This window comes from Papilio machaon, chromosome Z (assembly GCF_912999745.1).
Source record: "Papilio machaon chromosome Z, ilPapMach1.1, whole genome shotgun sequence".
NCBI lineage: Eukaryota > Metazoa > Arthropoda > Insecta > Lepidoptera > Papilionidae > Papilio > Papilio machaon.
In genome coordinates this window covers 5859873-5884191 of record NC_060016.1, presented here as the reverse complement: position 1 = coordinate 5884191, position 24319 = coordinate 5859873, and the positions used below count along the sequence as shown (strand labels likewise).

Below are 24319 nucleotides of genomic sequence, written 5' to 3'. Positions count from 1 at the left end.
AGTTCTCAATCAATAACAGTGTGTAAATATGTACACATCCAGTATAAACTTCGTTTAAGAAAATTTTTTCGTGACAATGTTCAGGGCAAGATTAGTACATCAATAATTACATTTATAAAGTTCACGAATAAAACAAACATCAAGTCACATAGATAGAACAATTATTTAAAAAAATAAAAAGATCTTCCCTAAATTATAAAATACTTGACCGATATTTTATATTAATTAAGAACAATAAAAATATGTGGATAAGATAAAATCCACTGTATTAAGTCAATGATAATGTTAAAAATATGCATGCACTGTTAACTTTAGGTTGGATCGATGTATGAAAAATTTTACAATTTCGTAACACAAACGTTCGATCGATATCAGTGACAGATGTGTCAGTACTAAACCACAACAATAAGCTGAATATCAATTGGATTGCATCGATAAAGTATCGAGCAATTACTGTTTGTATTTGCACTAGTATAAACTTTGCTTAGTGACGGAGTTTTTGCCTTGGGGCATACTGTATGATTCACCTGGCGCTTGCGCCTGTTTCGGCCTCCGGCAGGTCGTGGTATTCGTGGAAGCAGGGCACAATGCAGAGATTAGTACGGCACTCGGGACAATGGTACTGTGTCTTGCGGCGCAGGATCCTACCGCACTCGTCGACCGTATTCCAGCAGAAGTTGCAACTGAGAGGCGGTCCATCGCGTACCGCCGGAGTATGGCTTGCGCGCTGCGTCTGAACACCGCCCTCCCCAACTTGTGTGTCGAACGACGTTGATGTTGAAGTCGTGGTAGACGACTGACGATCAACTAATCGAATAAGCAGTGACCCAACCTCACGCTCCTGAGGCTTCAAACGTCGGCTCTAGTAAATATAAAGAATAACGAAAATATTTCATGTTATAACCTAAAAAAATATGTAAAAAATGTACTTAAAAAAAGAATTTTCAGACTCCATTTGGCTATATATATGATGGCTTGCCTATGTTTGTAACAAAATAAAATAATTTCTGTTTCGCAAATAGTATGCATGATATACGAGATAAATGGCTAATCGTTTTGGGAGCAAATTAAAGCAATGGTCGTAAAGTTTTCTTGTGAAGACTCGGTAAAAATTATTTAACAAAAAAAAGAAATGAAGTGAGGATTACGTAAAGACCTACATCGTGTTATTAAAGTACCCACCTTGTTAGAGGTATATTGAGGGTAGGACTCGTGCTTCTGCAACACCGGCAGACCCGCGGGCGGTGCGGGTTCAGACATTTGCTTCCTCAATTCGCGTTCGTCGGGGACTCGGCTTTGTCGCTTTGAGAATTTTGAACGCCGCAAACGTAGACTCGATTCAGAAGAAAAGGAATCTGAGAAATTATTGATTTTATAATAAAAGAGGTGAACCCGTATAGCGTTGATATGACAGATATAAAAGTCTAAACAAATCGAATCAATGTCATATAATGCAAACAAGAACTTTCATTAAAATTGCAAAACATTTTGATATTTTAGGGTGCAAAACATAGTCTCACGCCAAAAATATAGTTAACGTGCCTCATACTCATAAATATATTATTTATTGTGCTACTTTTACGAAAAGAAAATAAAATAGCAATAATTTTAATAAAACATTGTATTTTAATAGTCATTAGAAAATTGCATCTGTGAGAATAAAAAAAATGAAATTTTTACATTCTTCGTTAATTTTAAGTAAACGTTTAGTATCAATATAATTATACATTACAAGTTACTTGTTGTTCTATATTTATACATAACACATATATACATGTTGTAAACTAATGACCTTATCCAATAACAGCTATGTTGTTTTCTTAATCATTACATATAATGTCCATTACGATGCATACATAATAGCTATTAATCCTAAATATTTAAGTCTATAGCAGCTACGTTACCTAAGATATTAATTTCCACACTAACTTCTAAAAGTTGCCATTTGGCTACCAAAAAAAAATGATATATAATACTGTCAGTTCAATCACTCTATCACACTAAAAAATAACTGGTAATAATTGATATAAGTACATTAGTGGCATTTTATATAATACAAAATAAATAAACTTCGTATTAAAGAGTGCGTTCTCATTACAAGTTCGTGTTGTAAACATTGTAAAGTCAGTCAAAAATAAAAGAGATCTTTGCATAAGTCATATTATAAAGTTCATGTAACAACTAAGGAAATAATACTAATTGTAAAAAAAAATGATCATACCTGACTATTATTTAACATTTTAGACGTGATTTGCATTTTCATCACCTGTTACTGCATACATGCCATTACTACAGTCGAATAACCCGAATGCACAAACTATCAAGATATAGATTGGGTCATCTTTACCCTGTCAAGCAAAACTATATTTAACTATTGCTTTTGGTTAACATTACTCTTACTGAAATTCTTATATCTAACATACAGTTAATATAAAAAAGTAGACATCGAGTTTAAAAGTTTTTATAAAAATAAATGAAATATATATATAAAATTTAAGAATATCGACATATTATACTAAGAAGATGTACTTTATAACAATGTAGTATTATAGTTTTTTTTTGTTAGTGATCTTGTCAAGATTTTGAACATTTGAGAACCTTTACTACATTATTTCGCATCGCGTCAAAAGTATTAGCAAATTTTTTTATGTAAAACACATTAAATCATTATAATTTTTATTCTGACGGTACGAAAAAAAAAGTTTTGATAAAGAGATTGAATTTGAATAACTAAAATTCACATAGAAGATCGAAGAAAGCATGGATTGTGTGAAAGAAGGTACTGAAATCAAATATAACTGCTGATACAAAAGTAAGGAAAAGTATTATATTAGGGAAATGACCAGGTCAATGATGACTGAACTTATTCCATGATCCGTATTTCGATGTCATATTGAGAAAAAAAAATCATCAAAGTTAATTTGTAACGTTGAGATTGTTATTAAGTTTTAATATAATATTATTGGTTTGCTTTATCAGTTCTAACTATTGTGATATGTACAATAATAATAATAAAAAAACGTTGTGTATAAATTACACAGATAAAGTCTGTCAAAATAATGCCGTAACTTAACCTATAAAAGAACAATAGAAATTGTGTTAAAAGCTTAAAATGTAAATGCAAGTGCCAGTAATTCGTAAAATAGCAAGGATTTTATAAAAGAAAAAAATTTGGTAAAACGTGGACTCAATTATTTCTAAAATTATTAAAATAATTAGAGCATTTTGTAAATTTGGACGTTTTCAAAGAATGTTTTGTGGAAACAAACAAATCTTAGATATTATGTTAAAATTGTAATATAAATCTTAAATAATAATTTCGACTTGAAAAATCAAATATGATTTAATATTATTGCTATATTTGTAACATCATATATGATGAATGAACAAAGGCTTTTTAAACAAATATATTACTAGATAGGAAATATAGTTTTGATGTGTCTAACAACATATAACTATTGTTTTAAGTTCCTAATTTTACTTCTACATATCTCGTATAACAATATGTCGTCAATGTTCTAGTTTATGTTTGTAAAAACATTTTGGGTCACTATTAAATAAACAAATCTGTAATGTGAACCTGATTTTTTGTAAAGAAATAAGCGTATCTTAATATATCTAATAAAGGTTGAATTGTTCATCATATTGTATTACATTAGTGATGTATTCGAGGAAAGTACATTATAAATACATAATAAATGCAATAAAAGAACATCACAAACTTATAAAATTAATAGTAAAAAAAAACTTACAATGCTAAAAGAAAAAAATATAGATGCTAGGCTGTATTTGTGATTGTTCCGTATTTTAAAAGTGACTTACTAATGGAGGTAGTTTAAAAAAAACATCCTTATCAGTCATGCATTAAACATAAAATTGTAATGGAAAAAAATCCTGTGATTGAGAACGGTTCTACATAACATTATGTACACAAACATTTTCATTACAACCTAAAAGGTATAGTTAAAAAAAAGCTGAATTGAATATTTGTAAATTATCATAACTTAAATAGCTACTGAGATCTAAACATAAATTACTGATTATGGCAAATATACGCCCGTCTCGTGGACATTACAAAGTCCAGTATCACATTCACTTGCATATATAATAAATGTTAATGTATATAGTAATACTGGACGCCGAGGGTAACAATATTTACAGAGACATGTGCATGTAGACATCGTAGCAGGGCTGGGGCCGCTGCGGGGCGGGCAGGGGCGCGATGGGCGCTAAGGGCGCGAGAGGCGCTAAGGGCGCGAGGGGCGCCGCGCTCATCTCCGCGCCCTGCCACTCGTGTCACAACGTGTATGACTCGTCTCCCACCGCCCCGCAAGCCGCGTTCTATTGGATCGAATTAAAGTTCATCCCGAGAATGTTCAGAGGAGAATGATGGGAAACCCCCTGCAGCGGGAAATCTATCGGTCGGGAATCTATGAAACCCACTGGTACAGAATGCGGAGGACATATCAGTGCCATCTGTTGCTCTGGTTGCTGAACTTCTTCTTTTGGTTCGGGCGGCGGAGTAGTGTGTTCGCGTTTTATCCTGTTTTTAATACTAGGCCGGTTGTTGGGATACCCCTTTTTCTTGTACTCGAGCCATAGTGTCCTATTGTTTACTCCAAACATGCGTGCCGCTTTACAGAAGCCGATTCCACCGAAACGAACGGCTTCGAGTGCCCTTTGGAAGTTCTCTTCGGACTGTGGATTGGTAGTGCGACGTCGTTTAGGCTGGGTTTGCGGCACCACTTCTTGCGCCGTCTGTGCCTCTGGGAAGCAACTCGGCCCAGGCGAGGGCCCAGTCACTCCGAGGCCCTGACCGTAGTCGTTCATGTCGGAGTCGTTCATGTGTGGGTTGATGACGTTGTTCATGTATATGCCGTGGTCCGGCTGCAAGCCGCCGCCGCCGGTGCCGGTACCGCCACCGCCGCCGCCGCCGACGCACGCGTTCGAGTATCGGGGGTATGTGTGCTCCATCATACTCCATTGGCCTCCTGGGAAGAGAGATAAATGATTTTGTAAAACATTACTACGATTTTATAATATAGTAGTTAAATAAATAAACAAATATTTCATTTCAATATACATTTCATTGATCTCCCTTCCCTGAAAATAAAGGTTTGCCCAAAAATTGACAAATTAATAAAAATATACTACTCAAAATTTGCAGAAAGTAATTTTATTCAAAATTCCATAATAATCGAGATTGAGGCAGCGACGGAAAAGTCGAAAAACTTATAATAAAACTTAAATGTGTTATCATATATTATATTTCCTGAGAAAAACTGTACTCCGGAATAAATTTGATTAATGTAACCAAAGTATGATACGAATAAAATTCGTGGTTGGAAAAACATTATTGAATTCAAATTATATTAATAAAGAAAATTCGTTGACAACAATCTATTAAAATATAGAGGTAAATTGGAATCAGGGCATAATTTAAAAACACATATCAGTTTCCAATTTATTGAAAAACAACATATTACATATATAAGTATTAATAACACAAGCATAGTTTAAACTGTGAATAGTTTTCCTTAACATTTCTTTTAATTTCTATATTTGTTTGAATTTCTGAATTTGTTATTACTTCCATCTTTTTCTATGAAAAATCCTTTTCTTGATGCAGTCTGAAATCCACTCAGTTATCAATCGTTATATTTTAATTATCACCGCTCAGCTTCATGTAGACAATGATAGATCATGTAACTGGAGAAATAACTTTTAACATCACTTCAGTTCTTTTTTATTCTACCTGGAACAAAGAAATAATAGATAATAGTAATAGACATCAGGTGAGGCAGTACTCACTCTAAAGATATTTAAGCAATATCTTCATGTTCATTTCTCGTACTAAATCTATGCTAAGGTCATTAAACAACTGTGAGTGTGGTAAATATATACAAAAACGAGGATACTTTGTTTTGTACTATTCTTTACAACAATAAGCCTCATATTTGGTATAAATTTTATATGTAAAGATGAATTTCCACTGTTGTGTACACAATATTGCAAACTTTGATTTCAAACATATTTTTTTTAAAAAACAAAGATATTAAATTGTTTAAATAGAAGTTTTATTAAGATTCAACACACTGTAAAAAAAAAAAACAAAACGACAATTAATAATGTAATTTATAAAAATTATCAATTTTATAAATTACATTATTATAAATAGAAAAAATATTTATTACATAACAACAAAAATAATTGAATTATGTACTTACCCCTCGGAATCATTTATCTGGACCAAACTGTTTACACGGACACTTTTATTCTTAACTATGTAAATAATATTTAAATACTTATGTAAATAATTTTTACTTTGTTTGATAGCAACAATTAAATAAAGCCATTTTATTATTTACCAATTTAAAAAAAGTTGCAATCCATTTATTTCTAATATTAATTATAAAATGTCTATTTTTGAGCTACAATCAACCTACCTGACCCCAGCCAACGGTTGGTCATCTATATATATAAAAGAAAGTTGTGTTAGTTACACCATTTATAACTCAAGAACGGCTGAATCGATTTGACTGAAAATTGGTGGGCAGGTAGCTTAGAACCAGGAATAGGACATAGGATAATTTTTACCCCGTTTTTTTTTTTTTTTATTTTTTATTCCGCGCGGACTGAGTCGCGGGTAAAAGCTAGTTTACCATAGATGAGTACAAATAAACTTTTATTCGGCGGACAACAGTATAAGGATGAGAAATAGATTACTGTCAGTCACACGGAAAAGATTTACATTATGGGCGGATTTAAACTTGTTCGTCATGTCGGGCGGCGTCAGAAGTTTAATATCTTACAAAGCAAAGCTTCTCATCTCTAATCATTGAAGTATTCAATATATAAAATATCGGATTTATATAGTATGGAAAAATAGATGTCTAACAATAATGCAAACATGCCACATCGAATGTCTGAAACTACCTCATCTATTGGAGTGAATAAATTTTTGAAAGATCAGTACAAGGCTATTATCAAGAATATAGAGGTGGTATAGAAAATACCCCAGAAGTATATGATGAACACTATCTAGTGACAAGAGCCTAAAATTTTGTTCTATTTATGATGTTGAACTACTCATGTTTTTTATTAATGATTTTGAATGATTTACTTATAAGCATTTATTATAAATATATTTTAACAATTTCTCCCAAGTAGGGTTGGCGACAGGCAGGCGGCTGGCTGTAAAAAAATAAGCCAAAACTTTAAGGTATTTAGAACCTTGTGAGTGGGATGATGCCAGGAAGATGATGATTACATATAACATGTATAAATGAAATAGGTCAATTATAAAATGCTTACCTTCACTGTCAATACAGGGCGACCTCAAAATTATGATCAAGTGGAAGTCATACCAGTAAAAATACACAGAAAAAATTTGAATGTTTTAAGTAAAATTTTCACAGTACCTTTAAATTACCTTAAATTTTATTATATTTTATAAATTAATAATGTTTTAATTCTCTTTTAATATAATGTATATTAAACAAACCTTGTGGAATAATAGCTGAATTGTTGTCCATTGACAACTGGTCTACGTGCAGGTTGTGCTGATCAGTTGGCTGCAAAAATTATTGTCAATTTTAATAATGTGTGGCAATAGCGACAAATCCAATTTTTCTATCTTTGTTTATCTTTTTGAGTGAGCAGTGAAGTTTACTGATAATCTTGATATAAAATAATTCCATAACTTTGATTCAAAAACAATTTAGATTTCAATGAATATATTAAATAATCATCAAAATTTATTTTAGGTCAATAATTTTAATTGATCATCCAAAAATAATTAACAAACCTGTGGTACATTATCCATTTGCTCATCTTGGAATTCCCTCATGCGTCTTTGTTGTGGAACACTGCTCAAAGTTATTGAATCCCCCCGCACTAAATCAACAGACTGTCCCGCGTCATCATTTCTATTTTCTTCTGGTACCATGTTCAAAGATGTTGAGCCAGTTGAACTCTTTCGTCGTCTGTGGACAACAATACATCAATTACATCAATACAATAATGAAACATTATCAATATATTTAATATATCTATATATATAAAAGAAAGTCGTGTTAGTTACACTATTTATAACTTAAGAACGGCTGAATCGATTTGACTGAAAATTGGTGGGCAGGTAGCTTAGAACCAGGAAACGGACATAGGATAATTTTTACCCCGTTTTTTATTTTTTATTCCGCGCGGACGGAGTCGCGGGTAAAAGCTAGTATTTTAATAAATCTTGAAAATATTATTGGAATATACTATCATGTATTATTCTCGAAAACTAGTAAATATATTTATAGCCATTTTCAATGAAATTGGTAAAGATACTACATTAAATTGCATAGATTCCTGTCAATAAAAGTGTTTTTAATTTCTTCTGTTTACTAATTACATCTATTTTGAAAAGTAACTAGCTTATATTAATGGCACTACTGGTAAAGGTGTTTAAAAGAGGGTTATCTAATAATAATTATTAAATAATACTTTGTCACAAAAACCATTTTAATTATTCTCTCAAACTCTATGAAAAACAGATATCAACCCTTCCAAGGATTATAGTTCCATCCTATATGGATATCTTATATGTTAAGAAGCAACCCTTTTTTTCAGATGAGTATAACAATATATTTTTGGACAGAAGTTTGGGTAGTGGAAATAAAAATATACAACATTCTGTCTAGACTAAAGATATGTAAATTTTTTGACTCGGTGCCTGTTTAAATTCAGACATCAAGATATCGGGCAATTGAAAGTCATCGAAAGGACATATTCGTAGCATAATTTTGAAATGCAAAGTAAAATAACATTTCACAGTATTTATATTTTAGATTCAGATACATTATAGTAACATAATTTGCCAGTATTTTAAGAGACTCTGCACTCCAAATTCATACATAGTGTTGAATTATGGTAATATTTAAAATATTAGTGCAAAATATTCAGTACATAATTTGTTTACAAAAAAGAAGTTCACTTGGAGGAAAAGATACATCATGCTGCTATGATTTTGCTAATAGTAGTGTAAAAATAGTCAAATTATAAATATATTTCAAACCATAATATTTACTCCGTCCATCTATTTATTTGTAAATATGACCAGTTACAAAGTATCTTCTTTTCAAAATGTAGTGTGTTAGGATTAGCAAGAAATACTGCAAGTTGTTACTTATGAAAGAGACTTAACTAAACCATTCATATAAGGTATATGTAGATAATGTAAATAAAGAGATAATAAACAAGTTATAAAAAGAACTAACCTTCTACGTTTGTTGGAAGGCGAGGCTGCCGGTGAAGCTGAATGTCTTTGGGAATCTATTGAATCCCCCGGGGACTGGAAGTCTGCAGTCGTCCCCTGGGACCGCGTCAGAGAGGTGGAATCTGGCATTTCTGTGAGCCCTTTTATTTTTAGGAGCTTTGCTGTATCAAGTACCTATATTAAAAGAAATCAATGTAGGTATTTATCTAAAAATAAGACAAAAACACTATAACTATATATGTATTATTTTAATTTAATTTATCAATAGCTTACTTGTGGTAGTTGTTCCTCAGTTACATTTACTTCACCATAGTACATAAAGTCTACCATGGTACGAAGGTCAGAATATGACACATCTTTAAGAATCACAATAGGATGCCTTGAAGGATTGTCAACTAAAACAGCCTGAAAATACAATACAATATACAATTATGTGAGACATCTAAACACTGTGTCATACTTGATAAGAGTTAACTAATGTTTACATAATATTTATAATTGACAAAGGTGATTAACTGGGCTATTTGTTACCTGAAAATAAGTACTGCAAGCGGACAACACCACTTTATGTGCTTTTAAATGCTTGCCTTCTGCTGCCAATGTGACATCTACAAGGGTTTGTGTATTCAGCAATGTCGTGAACATAGATATGAAATTAGGTTGATGGTTATTCCAACGCAAGCTATACTGTTGCGACATTCTAGCTATCTGAAACACAATAAATTGAAATGGCAGTGTGATGACAACTTGACTTTTACTTTAGCATTAATTAACTTGAATTAAAATGATTAACTATCATGGCGAACAAAAAAAAAAAACTAAGGAGCCTATGTGTTTATCCAGACTACATTTATGTCAAAATTAATTGAGATCTATTGAACCATTCTGGAGATACTTTCAAACAAACATCCATCTATCCATCTAAACATTCACATTTACAGTATTAGTAAGATAAGGACTTTAAATACACAGAAGAAGGAGATTGTGACAACAAATAACAATGTTAAACTGGGTTTATGTTTTGTTTTAAAAGCCAATACTTGATACTAACCTTTTTAATGTTATTTCTTGCTATTTATGAATGAGGCACCTTACTGAAAAAAATTGAGATAACTATTATTACCAACATCAATTTATAAAAAACATAACACATAACATGTATTAGCAAGAAATTATAAATATGTTTCGCTTATACACATAAAGTCTTTTTGAAATCATCCACCCACAGAGAGGCACATTATATTTTATACGCAAGCAAAATCATGTAAAATAAATAAAATGTGTCATATGATGTTTCAGCACTACCCCACAATTGGCAATTAACAAAAATTTATAAATATGTACATTACTTTTATTATAGAATATCCAAAAATATCCAAATTATTCAAACTCAAGAAATCTCATTTAAAATCAATTTGGAATTGACTTTTTCTAATCACCATTGTAATATTTTTGTTACTTTATTATATTACTTTTAAAATATTGGATGTTGCTGCTTTAGATTTCAATGTTTTTTCTTATACTCACTAAACTATAGCACCGCTTCAGACATATAATATTTTAATTTAAAATAAAAATAAAAAATATCATGGATATAAGTTTTAATGCCTTATATTTAATTATATGTTACAACCATTATCACTTATTGAAATTTTAAGTGATATAAAAAATTCGCCTATTATGCTTAACAAAGGAGCAATAGTCAAAAATTCTTGTAAACCAGCATTTAAAATATTGCGTTTTGAATTATTTTATTGTTAATTTAGGTGAATTGTTTTGCTATTGCATAAAATCAAATCAAATGTTTAACTTAATTTTGAACTATGAATAAGATATAAGTAATTTCAATAAGAAAATTGGGAACAATGTTTTGCAATTAAATGTTGACTAATATTAAAAGTTTCGTTTAAAAATTATTTGAGTTAGTATTTGTTTTTTAAAAAAGATGGCACGTAATATTCGCAATGGAATGCAATCAGCATTTTACATAATTACTCATCAATGAATGTCTTGAAGGTAGATATTAATAATATGTATCATCACTTTTATAATAATAAACATTTTTTGATTTTTTTATTTTGACAGAGCTAGGCTATTTACTTAAGAATAACAGACATCACAAATGTATTTACCTTTGCACTAAATCTTCAACAAAACCGAACACAAGCTACCACGATCAATCTACGCAAGAGACGACCAACGCGCCACAAAAAGAAAATATACTAAACAAGACTCTTTATACCCAATCAAAATGTGAATATTTCAAAGGACCGCGTCAGTTTTCTTTAAATTATATTCAATTTTATGTACATACTAAAATACGAAAAAAAGAATCCAATCCTTGAATAGTGATGAGGCCACCCGTAAAAATGACATCAATCAATAACAATGCAAAGTCTTAACATGTCACTAATTGTAATTAAACTTTAAACTTACCCATGCTCTATTTTTTAACACTTATAGCCTTTTTATAACACTTTCAGCAAGAATTTTAAGTAAATAATTATTACTTCAACCCACGCTAACAATCTAACAATACCAGCAAAACCCACGCCGATCAGTGTTGCCACTTAAAGTTTAAAGTAAAATAATTGGTCCATACATTATTTATTCATATTAAGTTTTAGATAAGTAGAATAAAGAATTTTAATAATACAGTTCTACCAAACAGGTACTAGAAATTAGTTTCGTATTCCTATTTTATCAATTATTTTGTTTATTTAAAGTTTATCGCGAAAAGACATTACACGTTCAGTAAAATATGTCATTACTGTGCAATAAAGCCCAGAAATGTTTTGTATACTTTATGATTTATTATAATTTTTAAAAAGTAACGATATATAAGAAAGATAGAGGCACATTCTACGTGTATCTATATTAAACTAATATAATGCGTCTACAAAATTTTCTAGTATTGATTTGTAAGTTGTCATTGTAGACGTAAAACGGATTGTAAAAGAAACGTCATTAGTGTTTTTTTTCTGTCCTTGTAAATGAAATCCTAATATTTATAAATTTTGCGAAGATCAAAGTCTGGAAAATAGAAAACATCTTCCGTAGTCAAGGTATTTTAACTCTATTGTTAATAAAATAAAGCTGTGTGTTTATGTGTAATAAGTTAAAAAATATTTTGTTTTGACATATCAGATATACGTAATTAAGATTAACTTATAATTAATTTTGCCTTTAAGAAAAATATATCGTATTTTATTTAAAAGTTCATCGTCAAAGCTCTACCATTCCCCAGAAAAACGTATTGAATACTTATAGATATGACCTTCAAGAGTTGGAAGGTCAAAACAATGTTTATATAATTTGAGTAGGATTCTTTTGTTTTCTCAGTGGCCGCTTGTATGATCAGCGTCATTATTTGTCCATTGTCCTTGTTTACGGTACGGGCTTCTATATTCATAACATACGGAGTTGTTAACACGTTATCACGTACTTGTCCTCTTGCTATTTTTGGAGTTCAGATTGTGAGAAATAAAGTGTATTCATTAAAAGAAATACTGGCAAGTAATACATAACTCAATAATATTTTGCCCTGCAGTTTAACAGAAAAGAGGTACATATAGATTTTCTTTTTTTAATACACAGATATTTAGCATTATATAAATATTAATGATTTTAATGAATGTGAACACAAATCTCAAGGTCTGCTTGATATGGTTTTAATATATTATTAATAACTATACATATCAGCTATTGTCAATACCCCAAGATTTATACTCAGCCAATTTCCCTTATATGGCATTCTACTTTTTTTGCTACTTTAAACAAACCTTTTGGTAGGCTAAAAAACAATTTGTATTGTAATAAATAATATCTGTCATTTATTAGTTACAGTATTTATTATAAAGCCCTTAGATTTTCTTAAATTTCAGCTCTTTTGCAACATGTAAATCTTATAATGGTACTCTTCTTTGTCTTAAAGATGAATAAGATTATGTGCAAGATGTTTCATAATTCTTATATAGTAAGTCATTGGCAAATATAAGGTGAATAGTCTTGGCTTGACTTTGTGGCACAATGAAATGTATTATTTTGCAATATTAAAGTAAGTAGCCACAAATGCAAAATAAAAAAAAAAACTTAATCTTTTTATTGTCACAAAAGGTTCTTGCTAATGATTTAATTTTGATTTTTGTATAGTGATTTTTTAAATTCTTCAAACATTAAGATTTTTTTGAAATTTTTTTCATTACATTAATTACTACCTGATATTTTGATTGAAAAGCACAAGTGTTATGTATATTCTGTTAAACTATACAAGCTGTATTATCTTAATGGCCTTGTATAATTATTTAGTTTATAACAGATATGGATGATAAACATAATTATCATTAGATATTGCTTTTTAAGACTATTAGATACTATTTATTTACTTACAATTTGAAAGACAATTGTAGTAAAATTAATTAATCAGACTTCATAGGTCAAACTGTGAGCTGGTATTTCTTCCTTTATGGGTGAGCTTATATAGTCATGTAACATTTACTGCTCTTCTTGACTAGTCTTAACTCAAAAAAGTTAAAATACTGACAAATAGTGACAATAATGTTAAAACGTTGTGTAATATGTCTTAGTTTATAAAAGTTTTTTATATTGTTATAGTTCCGAGTGTACTATACAACTATGAGTAAGCTGTGCAGACAAGTTTCGATAGAGTCTCCGGGACCGACTCTGAAGGAATGCGTATTCAGTTTTGATGTACCCGTACCGGAAGTGCCAATGTATGGAGCTAGAATCAGAGTGGTGTATGCCGGCGCATGTTATCGCGTCAGCCGCACTCGCTCTGCATCAGTGTGCAGTACATCATCTGTTTCATCAATTAGCAGCCTCACTGGTGAAATGGAAGGTTTCGGTATCCATGGCTCAACACCCGCCCACATAGGCCTTCGAGATGGGGCACTGTTTCCAGGTTATGAAGTCGCAGGTGTCGTGGACGCAATTGGAAAAGCTGCCGAGCGTGTAGAGGGCATAACTGAAGGAACACGAATAGTATTATTTCCATACGAAGGTGTGCCACATGGATATGCCGACTACATCGTCGTGCCTGACTTCAAATGCCTTGTGCCGGTTCCGGCTGATCTTCCTCTTAGTGTGGCCGCCATGCTTCCGACGGGCGCATTGCTTGCAAGTAACACGGTGCAAACTGCAAGCGAGTGCTTAAAAACAGTGCTCGAAGGCCCGAACCATAAAGACAAAGCCACTGTATTGATTGTCGGCACGGGTGGCTTAGCTTTATGGGCTTTGCGTCTAGCCTCCCACCATTTTAAATTGAGCAAATATCATGACCGGATTCGTATTTCCGTGGCAACTCTCAAAGATGAAGGTTTTGTCTTAGCTAAAGAAAGTGACCAGTAAGTATATTCAGGTTTTAATTATTTTGTACGAAATTTCCCTACACAAAGATTTTATTCCATATAGTTAAATTATAACACTTACATATTTATAAAAGAATATCTTCTGCATATACGATAAATTGTATTCACCAATTTGTGGGTATCCAGTGTAACCAATGTTATTTGATCAGAGAGTTTTTCTAATTAGAAATTTGTGATTTGTTTAATAAAGAACATCACATTATTATTGAAGCGATAACTAATGCATTTATTTTTATTTAAATATCAAGAATCAGCGTGGTGCAGTGGAGCGAAGATCTGTACGAACGTCAGCTGATCGAGCGCACGACTGACGCGTGCGGCGGTCCCGTCGATATTGTGCTTAATTTCGGCACTACCTCTAGGTCTCTGCACCGCTCTCTTCAGTGCCTTGCTCCGGTACGGTAACGCTTAAAAGAATTCAATACCCAAAAGGTATTACAACAAAGGTATTCAAACTTTATGTCGGCTAGTGGTTAGCTTCCAGCGCATATCTTCGTAAATGGGTAGGCTCACGTGATAGCTAACAAAAGCCCCAAATGCAGTTGTGTGTTGATATTTGAATCTGATGATAGTCGCTTTAAAGTTTGTCGCAATAGCATATTTATGACAAAGTAAACTACTTGCTGCCTTTTGGTGCTTCTACTTTTTTATTATACATATTACTTCACGCGTTCCTTTACTTATTTCTATATTGAAAAAGTTTCATTCGATTTGATTTTGCTGGTTCACATTTAAATTATTTTAATTATCACTGCTTTTCTGTTGATACCTAGGGAGGAATGGTTCTCGTAACTGAGGATGTCGGGGATAAATTGATGCCGAAATTCGCAAAGAAAGCAGAAGAGATGAACGTGCAAATTGTCGTGGTACCGAATGGCTCCATCGAACAATTGAAGGAGTTGGTATATCTGGTTGCGCGTGGCGATGTAAGTACATTGACTTATTTACCGTTTATCGTAGATAAGATGCACTTGTTGATGAAAGATCCGGATTACGATAGTTTGTCGAACTAATAATTTTTCGTGTTTCATAAGAGTTACATCTTCCTGTAAGTAAGTGTATGACGCCGCATAAACAATTGCTAAGCGCTAAGTCTGCTGTCTGTACTGGACTAATCGTAGGTTTCTGAGATTAAAATTCCCGTTTAAAATATATCATTATCTCTGTTTTGTCACAGACACACAGGGATGACGTTATATTTTATACAGAGATTCTGTTCTCGGAAACCAATAGTAAGTAGGTATTTACCTTTTTTCATTGACAACAGTAAACAATCAGGATGGTGTATTTCAGATAATGCAGCTTCGCGTATTTATCATTTTTTGTTAAAATAATGATAAAAAGTGCAATAAATAAAAATCGTTGTAAATTTTGATCAGATAGAAATGAACTAGCGTGTGTCGCGTTTAATTTCAATCAATGTTCATGAGTGCCTGATTTCCACATCTCGAGTCAACAAACAGAAGTAAAAGCGTAATTTCACATGGAGAGTACTTGGGATTTTAAAAGTTGAAAACAAACTTCCACGCTGAATGGCAGTCACGTTGCAAAATAGGCAGTTTGGGAAACCTTATTTACTCCTTTAATTTAACTTCTCGAGAAAGTCAATCAAACTTCGAATAATAATTATAAAGTTTTGAAGGGTTCAAATTACATTTTTTACGTAAGAAAGATTAATGTACTTTTGTTATTCACATAAGTACCTATACGTTAGTTGTTGGATAAAATTTAATTCCTACTTGCGGTAAACGAAAGGACATGTCATTATTATAACAGATTGTTATTTACCTAAATAAATCTGTGTTCAATGAAACTGGATCAAGCGTATTCTGAATTGAATTACAGACGCACGAAAAAGCTTGTAATATGATAAATAACCGAAAAGTTGCTGTTTGCAAAACGTCGCATTTACATTTCAAAGATGTTGATTTGATGTCAACTTACGAGGGGAGGTCCAAAAGTTCGCGGAATGAAAGGGTTGTCAATGAAATATAACAATAAATTTATTTTTCCTTTTCAATATAATCACCCTTAAGTCTAATACATTTATTCGATCTATCAATTAATTTTTCTAAACCATCGAAAAAATATTTTTTGTCTTTGGCCTCAAAATGGGCCGAAATTGCCTCCTTCACTTCATTATCGTCGGAAAATTTCCTTCCCCTTAGCTCTTTTTTTAAATTTGGAAATAAATAAAAATCGCTAGGAGCCAGGTCTGGACTGTAGGGTGGGTGAACAAGTGGTTCGAACCCATGTGTGTGCAGAGCAGTCATGGCAACTCGGCTTTTGTGAACCGGCGCGTTGTCTTGCAAAAGCAACACACCCTTGGCCAATTTTCCTCGACGTTTTTCTTTAATTGACTCCTTTAACTTTTCTAATATGAGTGCGTAGTATTCTCCGGTTATAGTGGTACCTTTTTCTTTATAATCAATGAGTAATATTCCCTTACAATCCCAAAAAACAGTGGCCATCAACTTTCCCGCCGATTCTGACACCTTGAATTTTTTGGGAGGTGGTGTACCCTTTTTGTGCCATTGCATGGACTCCTGTTTGGACTCAGGTTCAAAGTGATGAACCCATGTTTCATCTCCAGTAACAATCCGCTCCAAAATCTGCACGGGCTCGTCTCCACACAACTCCAAAAAGTGCTTAGACGCGTCGACGCGCTGCTGTTTTTGAAGCGGCGTGAGCATTCTCGGCACCCATCTTGCACTGACTTTTGTCATGCCCAGGTGGTCGTGCAGGATACGCAAAATAGTTGTATCTGATACTCCAACAAATGCAGATAATTGTTTCTTCTTCAAACGTGTGTCTTCGAGTACAAGTTTTTCGACTTTTTCAACGATGTCTGATGTGGTGGCGTCAGCTGGCCGCCCAGAGCGAGAGTCGTCTTCAATTGAATCTCGACCATGTTTAAAAAGACCATGCCACTTATAAACCATTGTTTTACCAGGGCACTGATCTCCATAAACGGCTTCCATTTCATTTAAAATGGTTTGAACGTTTTTTCCTTGCTTGGTAAGGAATTTTATCACAGCGCGATGTTCAATTTTCTCCATAGTTGCAGTTTGCTTCCGGATTGACTTGTTCAGCAGGCGAGTACTCGTAAACGAATGGCACTATAGGGTTGAAATGTTATATATATACTAATTATGAGTGCCCAATTAGTATGACACTAAGCGAGCTACCCTATCCCCACTCCATCCCCTCCATTCCGCGAACTTTTGGACCTCCCCTCGTATATCTTCGTGTTTGTTTGTAAATAAAAATAAATTTTCATACTTAGTGCGGTGCAGTTAGTGAATATCTTATCGGCAATGTATTAAGTATGAAAATTTATTTTAATATAACATACAAACACGAAGATATAAGATTCTAAAAGTTGACATCAAATGTTAGCTTCCATGTCAAATGTCTCGTCAAAATCAGTCTAGCTGTTTCGAAGATTACCCGGTACAAGCGTAAACTTGTGGACAGACACACGTTTTAAGGATTTTTTAAAATATAAATAAAGCAAATATATGCACGAAATATAAAAAATATATATTTTGGTTTTACATACGTTTTTAGTACAGTATAGAATTGAAAAAAATGGTGGCTATTAAACATTAGGTATAGCAAGTGAAGATACATCACTGAAGAATAAAGTGGACAATTGGTGTCGCCGAGACCTCAATTGATATCGCGGCTGCAATGATTTTACATTTGTGATGGCGCAGTGCCTCGCTGTTGCGACGCAGATTGTATTTATTGGTCGATATGAGAGGTCAACATTGATTATTCATATTAATGTTGCATTGTCGCATTATTGTAGGACAGAAGAGGAAATTATAAGATATAAAGAAAGTAATTAGGTGTGCAGAACCAGATAAAGAGTGACAAGTTACTTGGTGTGAAAAGCAGAAGTAGCTATCAACATCCGTTCAATCTTTAATATGACAGTAACCTAAAATATGACAGGCGTGATATAGTTTTTATATGTAGATACCATAGTAATAATATTAAATGTACATATAATTTATATGTGTACATATGTAATATAATGCTAATTAAATTTAATTTATATGTACATTTAATATAATTACTATAGTATCTAGTAGATTTAATACAATGTGTGTTATTTGTAACTTAAAAGTATTTAGAATCCTAAAATCTTATTTATTTCGTTACCTGAGTGGGGTTTACAAATAATTCTAAATATATCCACAGTACAGGTACAGATACTACAATAGCTTTTTATGTTTTTTACTGTCTATGTTGAGTAGGAATAATTCAATTATGTAGTATTAACATATCTCGAAATAAACACTTTTAAAAGAATTTCTTAATAAAATGAGTAGCATAAATTGGTTCGGGATTAGTAAATACATATTGGTAATTTCCGCCCATGGTTTTTCCTGCCGAAATTACTATCGGATTTGTGCAATCATAACTATTTGAAAAAAAAATGAGTTCCCACTGTCATAATCATCTTGTCGTATTTTCTAGTTTTCCTGTTGTCACTTCCAACTGATATAATAAATGTGAAAGTTTAGATGGATGTTTTTTAAATGTTACCACCAAAACAGCTGCACGCATCATAATGTTTGGTATAGATGTAGAACGCATAGGCTACTTATTCAGTTTTATTTCAGCGCGGACGAAGTTGTGGGCAATTTCCATAAAAGAAACCAACGACAAAACCGTCAAACAAAATTATAATCATATCAATTTCTAATTTCTACAGTAATTCTATTACATTTCTAAAATTTAGTAGTATTTATTAGCGCGTGCAGTATCACAGAATCGCTCTGCTAGTTTAGTTTGATAATTGAAAGTCGTACTAGCACTGAACGTGTTACATTGTTTGCAGGTCGAGCCGCCGCCACATTCAGTGTTCCCAGCGGAAGAAGCTCAGGAGGTAGTTAGAAAACTATGCAATTCTGAAATCAACGGGCGTGCCATCTTGAAATTCCACAATGTGGATTAAACGTAGACTTGTCGTTTGCAAGTATTATTTAACGACCAAATATTTAGTTTAAGCATTGTATTTACAACTCATACAATATCTTTAGTAATAAACTCATATTATTGCTTTATTAACATTAAAAGCTCACAATTAGTATATGTCATGTCTAAATATTCATATGTATGCGGCAACGCATCTGCAGTTCCTCTGGTGTTGCGGATGTCTATGGATGTCGTTGATCACTCCGGTGTTCCCGCCGCTCGTTTGCCCCCTTCTCTTATAAAAAAATCCCTTTTTCTCTTATCTAAGTAAAACTTCACAGAATTAAGTGTCATCTTAATATGGAATGACATGTACTTAATCTAAACGCCTATTCGATCTGTCTACATACATTTGCAATTCAAGTATATGATGAACGTATAAAGTGCGTAATTTTAACCAATGTTATTATTGTTTGTCTTGTAAGTATTGTCCGTTCCCTACGTCTTTCTGCACATTTAACCTATTTAATAATGATGATAGGTTTTACAAACTACGCATAGCTTAATAAAATCGCTACTGTGTATTCGATTCCCAAATAATTTCAGTAGATGTTTTTTTTTCTCCTAAATAATATAATAGTTACCAGTTCGGGGTATTTGTTTAGTAGTTATTTCTAGAAAATAACTCAAAAGCGTAGAAATAATGATACCATGTTGTGATAATTGAAAAAAAATCACAGTCAGTTAAATTATATTTTTCGACTCTTATACCTATAAAACTAATTATTTAGTTTAACGTATAAAAACTATGAACAACATTAAAGCAAACAAAATGTGTATAAATATTACCATTTAGTGTTCAAAATTCGTCTGACACAAACATTTTAGAATATTCCTCTTTTATGTGAACTATATTATTTTGAGGATTTTTTCTACACGATATACGTAACTTCTAGATTTTTTCTACACGATCTTTGAAATTTATAAAATTGCATATCAATAAAAATGCAAACTGCCATATTGTAAAGAAACCGAATTACGTACAAAGTATTTTGTTGTACAGAAAGTATTTTGAATATAACGATTTTATGATGTATATTGTGTTTGTAACCTTTTGTTGAATATCGGATACGCGCAATAGTTTAAGCTTTAAAGTACAAAATTTTTAATGTGCAATAAAAAAATCATCTTTAATGTCACGTAATAATGGAATAGCGTAAGTTTATGTTTCATTCGTAGATTAAAATAATTTTAATTTATACGTATTAAATATTAAAAAAATATATTATTATTTGTGTCTAGTCAACAATGTGTTTAAAATGAGTAAACCATTTTTTTTAAAACTTCAATTAGTTCTGCTGACTTTATAATTAAAATGTTTGCCCTTGTTTAGTCTTAATGCCTTTATTATTTAAAAGGTTTTATAACGATCGATTTTCCAATTTTCTATGTTATATCTTTGAAACAAATTTGAAAAAATAACCGCCTAATAAGTATAACCTCAAAAAAAGAATTTAAGTAACAACCCAAAGAGTTAGCAGATCTAATTAAATAAATTAGTGTTACCTGTGCCACAAACATTATGTTTAAGCTGTGTACTCTTATCTTATCTGATTTTTGTTAAATCAATAATTTGATTTAAATAAAGATATAAAATCAAATTCATTCTTATTCATTTATTATGCTTTGTATTTTTTCTCCCTAATTCCTAGATTACTTCGTAAAAAAATAATGAAACATTGAAGAATAATGATTAATTTAGGTGATTCCATTAGTTGACCTTTAACTGTAAAGAATCTTAAGCGACAATGATAGAAATCAAAGCTCTATGGTTTGTCACATGTGCATTTCTAAACCAAAGGACAGCTGGTAGCTGTAGGGTTTCTTGGGAAGCTAGATACAGTTTGTGCCCTAATCTTACTAATATTATAAAAAGCTGTCAACGGAATTAAAAAAAGCGTAATAACCTACGCAGTAGCCTATGTGTTCTTCCAGATCAAGTTCTACATCTGTGCTAAATTTCATCAAGTTCCGTTGAGCTGTTCCGGAGATATCTTCAGACAAACATACATCCCTCTAAATATTCGCATTTTTAATATTAGTAAGACAAATGTAACAAATCCTTAAATGAGATTTAATCTTAATTTTCTCAACAGAACAAGCAATCGCTTTTGGATCCATACGAGTTGTATCTATTAAAATAATATAATAATTTTACTTAAAAAAATATAACATCAGCAGTACAAAACATTTAATTTATAATTAAACTATTACAACAATAAATATTTTTCCGTTTGATCATTATCTATTTTTTCTGAAACCTGTGTTGTGGTTAACGGCTCGTCGATCGCTAAAGAGGTAAATGGACTTCATACCACCTTTGTAGTGTTCGGGATGAGATGCGACGCCTTTTGCGGGGACTCCATTCGCCGTGCCCCAGATGTCGATCACTGACCGGATCTCCTCGTTTATATCGGCGTGTAGGACGATAAGAACCGAAGAAGCGTCAACGCCACCTTTCTTCACTTGTGCATTGGCTCCGCAAGATTTTATAGCGACATTGTCGACATGGACGTATTTGATAATATAATTCGGGAAATAGTTTTCATATACGTACATTTGTCCCTCGTGCATAGAAACTGGTCCGTTTTCGATAACCGCAGAGTCCAGATGCTTCAAATTGTGTGCCCATTTGCCAATTTCAAGCGCTGTTTTTGGATTTTTGCAAGCCAACTTCCTGCCGCCGCCTTCGATTATAGAGACAATTAAGCATATTGCAATTCGATACATTTGTGTTATTAACGCGAGTTGTTTCAGGTGCACGTAAAATTTTCAAGTACAATAGATGCCTAAAACTTTGTTTTATTGTCGGCTATTGTTCGACACACAATGAACATGTACATGGTACGGCGGTAACGAGACTGACCGTAGTAGGATTGCGGACTGTTTTATTATTCCAAAATTCATGTACATCGTAGGTGTAATGGCACCAAATACAAACATTTTTGTATACCGGCTAAAAGAATAATTCTATAATGACTTAGGTAGATAACGAAATAAAAATTTATTGGTACATGTTTAAATTCGTCAGTTCATATCCCCAGTCTCAATCCTAACCAGGTTGGTTGGCCCAGTGCGGGTTAGTTGACTACACATACATAGTTGAATTTCTTCGCTGAGATGTGCAGTTTGCATCATATTTAGTGGACGTTAATGTTGCGTTCCTGATAAGGAAAAACTAATTTTCCAAATTTTCGTCTATGTCTCTCCGCAAAGCAGCGTTGGTTCCGAGTAATCTCCAGATCAGTTGGACCGATTTTGACGGGACTTTGATAGAAAGGTAGGTGAGGAGATGCACGCAGACACATTATAGGCTACTTTTTATACTGTGCTAACGAAGTCGCGTGAGACCGCTAGTCAGAAATAAGTGTTCGTTTTTTAAAAACGAACAATCTTTTAAATATCTAGACAATGATATAAAAATTAATGATTTAAAACGACTAACATAAGTACGACTTCTCAAGGCTCTGTTTGAAGATGTAGTTAATGTTCTTAATAATTATTGTCGCGATTGTACAAAACTACATTAGAATTGCACAGGTGGGATAACTTCGACATGTAAACCCCTATTTGTTATATTTCAAGGGGAATAGTGGACTAACTGTGGGGTTCTAAGAACGAAGTTGCCTTTTAAAACATTTTGTTATCTTTGTTTTGTCAAAGACGATGACTCACAGGTATGACGATATGTTTTATACATAAATTTTGGTCTCAAACAATCGGTAACCAGAAAAAAATTAACTTGCCGAAATATTGACTCGTTACCTCATTCGAAACTAAAACGTTACGTGAAATAAAACAAGTGTTAATGCCACTTTTTTATTGTCGAGGAATAATTCATGAGCGGGCGCTTAAAAATAAAAATTTTATTTATTTTATATAATTTTAGTAAACAATAACATCTAAATAAAACTAGTGGACTCGAAAATGTTACATATTGCGGTATTTATTAAACATCTCAAACGACGGAAAATAAAACTTTTGTTGTTTCCTCAAAAATCTTTGGTGTATTCTGATCCATTCCTGTAATTCACCAGATGAAGAAACTGAAAGTTGTTACAAAAATAACACGACAATAATACAAATAATATCACTTTGACATATACATTAAATTACTCCGAAACACCTCTTAATAGAAATACATTTTAAAAATTGATCCAACATACACTTAGTGCACGTGAACAAGGTAAAGTCCCGTAAGACAAAAACTCTTATGATCATCACCTGTATTTGTTTAATTTAAGCATCTATTTTCTTTTACCTTCTACGAAGATAGCTGGTGATATGAATTCATATTTAATTCGGCTAGATATTTCCTAAAAGATGCGTTTTATTGTCAAATTCCTAGATATTTGTTTGGTTATGAAAAATGTTTTGTATGTGTCATATAAAATATAGAAAAATGTAGAAGATACGTCATAGTTTTATTATAATTTGCTAATAACAAATATTATATTAGATTTGGGAGCATGACTTTGAATGATTTAATCAGATATAGTTTGATTTAATTGTCTTATATTTATATGTAAATAGGACGGACTCGCCGATATGTCTTACGGAACCAAAGATACATATGGACATAAAATTACATTTGCTTACGTGGAGATGCAAATTGTAGCGCAGATTGTTGATCAGTTCAATTGTAAACTTGAATTTAACCTATAAAATTGAATTAAAAAAA

The 24319-nt window shown here is 32.3% G+C and overlaps 3 protein-coding genes across 4 annotated transcripts; 1 reads left to right on the top strand and 2 right to left on the bottom strand.

The window, feature by feature from the left end:
• Positions 1 to 197: 197 nt before the first annotated feature.
• On the bottom strand, positions 198 to 9966 carry LOC106717073 (protein tramtrack, alpha isoform). Of its 2 annotated transcripts, XM_014510773.2 has the most exons (7): positions 9794 to 9966; positions 9536 to 9667; positions 9264 to 9436; positions 7808 to 7985; positions 7505 to 7574; positions 1183 to 1355; positions 198 to 862 (listed from the first exon to the last, which is right to left on the bottom strand). In XM_014510773.2, the coding sequence occupies exons 1-7, from the start codon at positions 9959 to 9961 to the stop codon at positions 524 to 526; spliced, it is 1233 nt and encodes a 410-aa protein (XP_014366259.2). In that variant the 5' UTR covers positions 9962 to 9966; the 3' UTR covers positions 198 to 523. The 2 variants fall into 2 exon arrangements, with proteins under 2 accessions (XP_014366259.2, XP_014366258.2); XM_014510772.2 differs by lacking the exons at positions 198 to 862; positions 1183 to 1355 and adding an exon at positions 3980 to 4991.
• A 3929-nt stretch (positions 9967 to 13895) lies between these two features.
• LOC106717316 lies at positions 13896 to 19847 on the top strand. Its single transcript, XM_045686048.1, has 4 exons — positions 13896 to 14625; positions 14898 to 15045; positions 15423 to 15575; positions 19502 to 19847. The coding sequence occupies exons 1-4, from the start codon at positions 13898 to 13900 to the stop codon at positions 19616 to 19618; spliced, it is 1146 nt and encodes a 381-aa protein (XP_045542004.1). The 5' UTR covers positions 13896 to 13897; the 3' UTR covers positions 19619 to 19847.
• Positions 19848 to 21838: 1991 nt separating this feature from the next.
• Positions 21839 to 22470, bottom strand: LOC123723483. Its single transcript, XM_045686240.1, has one exon. The coding sequence runs from the start codon at positions 22366 to 22368 to the stop codon at positions 21880 to 21882; it is 489 nt and encodes a 162-aa protein (XP_045542196.1). The 5' UTR covers positions 22369 to 22470; the 3' UTR covers positions 21839 to 21879.
• Between the last annotated feature and the right edge of the window lie 1849 nt (positions 22471 to 24319).

Coding starts and splice junctions, on each gene's coding strand:
- LOC106717073 (XM_014510772.2), bottom strand. CDS start 9,961: ATGTCGCAACAGTATAGCTTGCGTTGGAATAACCATCAACCTAATTTC. Junction 9,437..9,535: donor CTGAGGAACAACTACCACAA/GTAAGCTATTGA, acceptor CTTTTAATATAG/GTACTTGATACAGCAAAGCT. Junction 7,575..7,807: donor AAATGGATAATGTACCACAG/GTTTGTTAATTA, acceptor TAATTTTTGCAG/CCAACTGATCAGCACAACCT.
- LOC123723483 (XM_045686240.1), bottom strand. CDS start 22,368: ATGTATCGAATTGCAATATGCTTAATTGTCTCTATAATCGAAGGCGGC.
- LOC106717316 (XM_045686048.1), top strand. CDS start 13,898: ATGAGTAAGCTGTGCAGACAAGTTTCGATAGAGTCTCCGGGACCGACT. Junction 15,046..15,422: donor CTCTTCAGTGCCTTGCTCCG/GTACGGTAACGC, acceptor GTTGATACCTAG/GGAGGAATGGTTCTCGTAAC. Junction 15,576..19,501: donor ATCTGGTTGCGCGTGGCGAT/GTAAGTACATTG, acceptor CATTGTTTGCAG/GTCGAGCCGCCGCCACATTC.